This window comes from Carica papaya, chromosome 2, assembly GCF_054855325.1.
Source record: "Carica papaya isolate Zhongbai chromosome 2, ASM5485532v1, whole genome shotgun sequence".
NCBI classification, from domain to species: domain Eukaryota; kingdom Viridiplantae; phylum Streptophyta; class Magnoliopsida; order Brassicales; family Caricaceae; genus Carica; species Carica papaya.
In genome coordinates, this window is record NC_142310.1 from 15,921,025 (window position 1) to 15,928,458 (window position 7,434).

The 7,434-nt window shown below is 32.3% G+C and overlaps 1 protein-coding gene across 2 annotated transcripts; it reads left to right on the top strand.

Annotated features, from left to right (window-relative positions):
- Positions 1-3,978: 3,978 nt before the first annotated feature.
- LOC110809619 (protein SOMBRERO-like) lies at positions 3,979-5,839 on the top strand. 2 transcript variants are annotated; one of them, XM_088213404.1, is made up of 4 exons: positions 3,979-4,125; positions 4,229-4,400; positions 4,819-5,093; positions 5,168-5,839. In XM_088213404.1, exons 2-4 carry the CDS (start codon positions 4,229-4,231, stop codon positions 5,669-5,671), a joined length of 951 nt encoding a protein of 316 aa, XP_088069530.1. In that variant the 5' UTR covers positions 3,979-4,125; the 3' UTR covers positions 5,672-5,839. The 2 variants fall into 2 exon arrangements, with proteins under 2 accessions (XP_088069530.1, XP_021891188.2); XM_022035496.2 differs by having other exon boundaries at positions 5,171-5,839.
- The last annotated feature ends 1,595 nt before the right edge of the window (positions 5,840-7,434 follow it).

The following is a 7,434-nucleotide window of genomic DNA, read 5'->3' on the forward strand; positions in this document are numbered from 1 at the left end:
TTAGCAGTAAAAAATATTCTTAAGTCAGTTTTCTCATGCTTTCTCAAAATAATCTTCTCAGAATTTTAAATATAAAATTTAATTACCAAAATTTATAATATTTCTTTACCAACTAAATTAACCCTTTTGAAATCACTCAGATTCGTATACTTTGATGATTTAATATTTATTAAAATATTATTCTACAAAGAATATTGATATTTTCTGAAAATAATGAATCCAAATAATAATCTTATCAACATCTTAAGAATGTAAGCTTTAGTTTTTCATGAAAGCTTGCAAATCTTATCTGACGCTATATAATTCAAACTGTATATAAGTAACTACAGAAAATGTAATGAAGACTCTGGATACTGCATGCATTGAAGTAGCTTCAGTTTTCTTTTCTAAGAATATATTAATGGCTCCTCTTTAAGGTACATTAATGAAATAAATAAATATATATTTTTTTTATTATTATAGAATAGATAGTGAAATAAAATAAGAACTAATATATAATTTCGCTATGTTGAAGGGGTTATAATAAAGGGCTTAAATAAAAGCTGGTTAATGTAATCGTGAAGGTAACGGCATCCCCCCAATAATAACCTGTAATTTCTATTTCCCCATATATAAATATATACATGCATACGTACATAATTATATATATACTCATATGCGTCACAAATATAATTTCCTGTTCCACTTCACCACCGTGTTTGACCAGCTATCGCTAATTAATCACTATCCCCTATACATGCATACATATATACGTATACATGTATATATATATATATAGACACACACATGTTTCAGTTACGTAAGTACAATACATCGACGGTATTTCGTTTTCAAGCTTATTAAATCATTCTAATCAGTTGGCAAATCTTTATTTTATTATACAAATCAATGGTAAACCCTAACTGGAGGATCTAATAATTATGTAAATAATTTAATTTTTTATAAATAAATAAATAATTCAGAATTTTCAAGACTCAATGCATGATATTTATTTTAACAGTTTAAGAATTTAATATTTAATTATTAATCATTTAATATAATACCATTAGTTTGATATTTTATAATTAAATAAATTAAAATTTTTAAAGATAAAAAATAATAAAATTTAAAATTAAGAAATAAAAAATAAAATAAATTTTGTAGAAGTTTAATGCAATAAAATTTCTAATTTTATTTTAGAGTTTGGTTAATGTAATGTGTGAGCTTTTTTCAACACATAAAAATAATGACGTGTTATATTATTTAACCAAAATTAAACTGAGTACTAAAATTGTAATTTGTCATAAATTAAATAAAATAAAATAAATACAAAGAGACGGTGATTTGGTCTCCGAACAACCTATATCTACTATCTATCGTCACTATTATTATTCAAGAATTTAAAAAAGCTTTTAATAAAACAAAAATTATAAAATGACTTCTAATGATTAACACATAATTAATAGATTAAGGTAGAATTAAAGTTTTCAATATTTTGGATAAAACTAACTTTTTGATCTTAAAAATCTCAAATAATATATTTAATAGTTTAAGTTCAATTGCTTGTTTTAAATTTAAATTCTTATTAAAATTAATATCATAATATATTTTTTTTACAAAAGATTCACGCACATCAAATTTAACAAAATATAACATAACCATAGTAATTGGTTTGCAAAAATGCTTGATTCATTGATGTTTATAGGAATTGAAAGAATTTATGAAAAAAAAATATGAATTATAAAATTTTCATAATCTTAATTTTAATTATGATTTATTGCTCCCCGTTGTTGCGAAGACATGTGATAAGGCCTTGGGAGATTAACAATAAGATGATATTTTATTTAATCACAAATCAAATGCGAGATTAATCATTATATTTTAACCAGAAATTATGTTGGTGATATATGATTATGGTTCCTTAGAGATAATTATTATTTTATCAGCAAATATCCCTTGTAATTATATATTTCATAAATTTAATTGTCCAAAATAATTCTTTCATTATCAAAGTCATGGAAAACCTTATAACATATATGTGACAATCACTAAATTATACATATATGTTAATAAAAAAAAATTATTGAAAATTTGTGGAATTAATAAATACATATAACTTACAATAAAAAATTTGTGGAATTAGTTTTTGTAAAATAATTTACCACTAAATATAATCTTAACAAATATATATATATAGAAAAAAAAAGGAGATAGCGTGAGAATCCGTTTGGGTTAGGGTGTGAAATAATTAAAAGAAAGAGAAAATAATAATAATAATAATTCCCGATCCCAAAGAGGCAATTAAATTAGTCAAACGAGGCCATGGATTGTGCAGTAGGTGTTGGATCAGCACGTGCATAAGCCACGGACTTTCAGGATTTTGCTTTATTGCTTTTCCCTCTTCACGTGCCTTACATATATATACTTTTTTTAAATTATATAAAATTTATTTTTGTTAGAATATTTTATTTTATTTTTTAATTTAAGATTATTTTTTTTATACAAAATTTGTATCAACCAACCAATATGATCAAAAACTTAAACCCTAAATAAATTTTTTTTACTTAATTTATAATTAATTATTAATTAAAAATTAAAATAATTAAAATAGCGTATGAAAAGTTTTAATAAGTTGAAATTAATGAAAACGCTACCAAAAAAAGAAAAAAAAAAAAAAAAGGGTAGGTATCAATATTTATTGAAAGACATTTCTATAAATTTAAATAGTCATGGATGTCTTTGAGTTAGCATTTGGACTTAATCTTGAATGGAGCCAGTTAAAGAAAAACACAGTAAAAGTTTAAATATAAAGTTCCTGAAAATATTATTCAAAAATATTGAGAATATATATATATATATATATATATGTGTGTGTGTATGAATTTGCTGAAGACTTCCGATAACAAAATGTTGAATAGCAGATGGGTTTGTTTTGTTTATTTCACACATACATATGCACTGAAATTGAGGACACTGGATCTCATCCCCATATCCTGCTTACTTTCTTTTGACCCACCTCCCAACATCATAATATATATATACACACACACACACACACACACATAAATATATGTATGTCTCCAAAATTTTTACTCTTCTTTCTCGTTTTTGTTCCCTATTTATCAACATGAGAGTTATGTCTTTTTCTTTTCTCTTTAATATACTTATTTTACATTTTCTATATATGCTATCTCCTAGCTAGCTAACGTACATTACTGATAATTACTTCAATTATTTTTTTTTATTAGATATTAAGTATTTATTAGAGAATTCTCTAATAAATAGCAATATAATGTATTAATAATAAAAATAATTAAAATAAATAAAATTTGTGTGAGATGATGCTTTAAACACTACCAGTCAAATCAATAAGATTAAAACCTGAACCAAATATGAATTTCATTTGGAATAATAAATTTTAAAATTTTTTTCTTCTTTCCATATTAAATAATGTTTTAAAGTTCTATTCTTTAATTTTCTAAAAATAATTAAAATTTATAGGTTTATATATATATATATATATATTTGATTTCTGATTATACCGTACGTTCCATAAAAAAATTAAAGAAATTAAAGATAGAACGGTAAAGAATAGTAAAAACAGAAAGAGAATTAAATTATATGCATATATAATTTAATAGGTGCGCATGTTAATTAGAATTATAAGTAATTGTAAATATGTAGAATACATAGAAAGAAAGAAAAAAATGATTGTGATGAATATATGTTGTTGACTCTGACCGACTGCATATAAATACATATATATATATATATAGATAATACAAAGGCGAATAATACAAACATATATATATATATATATATATATACATGAAATTGAAATTTTAATGACAGTTATGCTCATTGTAACAAGGCGATATTCAGGAGTAAGGTCTGGCATTCAACGGACATTTACCAGACCCTCTATTCTTCATATTTGACATTTAATCATAGAATTATATTTGAATACACACATATATAATAATGGAGTTATATATTTATATATTTTTTAGACGTTGTGTGCGTGAAAAAGAGATAAAAGGCCAAACATCGTGCCCTTGAAGCTAAGAAATTGGACAGCTCGCCTCTTACTTTTCCTGTCTTGTTTCTTTTGTCATTCTCATCATCATCATCCTACTCCCAGAAAAGGTCTGCAACTTTTTTCCTTCCCTTTTCTCTGCTTTATTTATTTGTTTTCTTCTGTTTGTTTGATTCCAGCAACTGATGAGTTAATGATGATGATGGTCGCCAGATGAACATGGGAGGAAACGGGCAGCTTTCAGTCCCTCCAGGATTCCGATTCCATCCCACCGATGAAGAGCTCCTCTATTATTACCTCATGAAGAAGGTCTCTTATGAACCCATTGACCTTGATGTTATCAGAGAGATCGACCTCAACAAACTCGAGCCTTGGGACCTCAAAGGTATATACATATATATATGTCCATGCATGTTCCCTAGCTAGCTGCGTATGATCTGTATATGCTGATTATTATAACGTTAAATTAGGTGATGATATCTGCATGATGCATTAATACATTCTATACTTATCTTGTGGATTTTCATGCAATGCAAAGTTACCAAACTTTAGGGTTTGCATGTATGTAATATGTATACATATATATATATATATATATGTTGATTCATGTTCAGTAGCTAGCTATGATTTGATGTTTATGAGATTCATTAGTTGATGATATATATATATGTGTGTATGTTTATTTGAGAAGTAAGAATTAAGGTTTATTAAATTATAAGTGTAACAATACCACAATAAGGTACTAAATTAGATAACGATATAATATATATATATATGTATATATATGTGGATGCATGATGCAGAAAAATGCAGAATAGGAACAGGACCTCAGAACGAGTGGTACTTTTTCAGCCACAAGGACAAGAAGTATCCAACCGGAACTCGAACAAATCGAGCAACCACAGCTGGTTTTTGGAAAGCAACAGGGAGAGATAAGCCCATCCATCTCCCCAACTCTAAGAGGATTGGCATGAGGAAAACCCTTGTCTTCTACACAGGTCGTGCTCCTCATGGCCAGAAGACCGATTGGATCATGCACGAATATCGCTTGGACGATCATGCCAACTCCCAACTTCAGGTCTACTATATACACCCATTACATATATATAAATGTTTTTGAAGATATATACCAATATGGGTTTGGTTTTTTAGCAGGAAGATGGGTGGGTGGTATGCAGGGTGTTCAAGAAAAAGAATCTCAGCAGAGCTAATTTCCAAGTAGAAGAAGAAGAACATTTGAGTTGTGAGATTACCAAGCATGGTGCCATCAATTCCTATTCTGCTATGGAGCCAAGACAAAGCCATAAATTAGACAATTATAATTTTGATCTTCCACAGTTGTTCAGTCCAGAATCAGCTGTCCCTCCCCCATCATTTGTATCGCCTGCAACGATGTCTCTTAACACCATGGATATTGAATGCTCCCACAACTTGTTGAGGTTGACATCAACCGGCTCCTCCAGTCTCATGCCACAACACGGTGGTGATTGGTCGTTTCTCGACAAACTTCTTGCATCTTCTTCTTCTTCTTCGCATCACAGTCACCATTTGGACACCAAATCTCAACTTGTTGATTTGCCCACTTCTTCTACATCTGAATTCCCATTTCAATACCTTGTCAATCAACCTGATTTTTTCAAATTTATTCCCAAGTAGTAGGTACGGACATTTTTGCTTGTCTTAGGAATTGAAATTCACCATTTAATTATTTTCTTGTAAGCTTGTTTAATTTTGCGTACTAACAAAAATGTATATACTTAATCAAGTTTAAGCTATCGGTCGAGAATAAGATTATTTTACAAGAGTACGTTGCTAGGTATACAACCGCCGTATGGATACTGACGCCTCCTAATAATGATCCATATGTCAAAACATATTGTTTGATTTTAATATGATCTTCAATAACGATGCAAAGTCCAATCTAATGAGAAATATAAAAAAAAGTGTATATACTCAACACCCTAACTTAAGACACCATGCAAAATAATTTATTGTAACCAATTGCCGCATGAGCTTAGAACGATAAACAAAAATTGTAGCACCCGGAAAGGAGGAGAAAAAAAAAAAAAAAAAAAAAAAAAAAAAAAAAAAAAAAAAAAAAAGGGGCAGCCACGTCAGCAGGCCCGGTCAGCAGTCCCGGCCAACCAGGGCCTGCCACGTGGCAAGACCGCGTCACTCCAAAAGGAGCCACGCTGGCGATCCGCGTGGGTGCGATCCGACGGCCCAGATCAATCACGCGATCGGACGGCCCAGATTCAATCGCACGGACGGCCCAGATTCAATCAAAAACGAACGGCCCAGATTAAAACAAAATGAACGGCTGTGATCAAAAGGCAAGGGGTTATAAATAGAACCTCCACACCAGACCACAAACCCTAGCCGCCAGCCGCTCGCCGGAGAAGACGAACCAGAGGCCGACCGCCGCCACCCGCCGCCACTCGCCGCCGCACCGGGGAAATTTCCGACCGCCGATCGAGGTAAATTTCATACCCCCGACTCGTTTTTCCCCACTGATTCCTCCTATGGCCAAATCGAAGCCGAAATCCCGGCCAAACGGCCGGAATACGCGGCCGAAGCCCAGCGGCACCGCCGCGCCCCCTCTCGGTTTTTGCCTCCGACGAGGCCCTTCCCGGCCTCCGTTCGATGCAATTTTTATATCACCGTGATCACCATTCTTTTCTCTACAGGTTGACCGAAGCCAAATCACCAAAACACGAACTTCGCCGGAGAGTCGCCGTACCCGAGAGCGCCGCCGCCGGTAAGCTCCGTTTTTCCGTGATTTTTTGGCCCCCCGAGGGCCCTAGGGTTGTTTTCTGACAAGGACCAATGCGAGTGTGGCCGAATTCGGCCAAAAAGGGCCGAAAACAGTCAACCCGAGGCGACTCGCCGGCGCCAGCGGCGGCGCCGTCGCCGGAGCACGGCGGAGCCGCCGTGCCGGAGTTGCGATTTGGGCCGAAAGAGGCCCTGGGCCTAATTTGGATTTTTTTGGAACCCGTGCAGGTACTGTGAGCGTGTTTCAGTTCCCTGGGAAAAATTCAGGGGAAAATTAGGGACAGCCTGCAGGCGCACTGTGAATCGTATTCGGATCCCGAAAACAAGTAAGGACCCCTCACCCTATTTCCTATCACGGTATTAAAGTTCAAAATGATAAAACAGTATTTCTTGAATTAACGCATGTGTGAAATTGCTTAAGGTTGCTAATGGAGCCCGAGTCTAGTGTGATTGATGATTTACTGTTATTTGGCCTGTTTACAGCTTTAAATGCAAAATGAGGTTTGATGTGTTCATTTTACAGATTTGTGTGCATGCACTACGTTTTTATTAATTATGGGTTGAATGACTGAAAAACTGATACTGTATGTTGTCTGTTTGGTATGAATTACGATTTGCTTGTTTAAATGTGAATTGATGATGCTGAT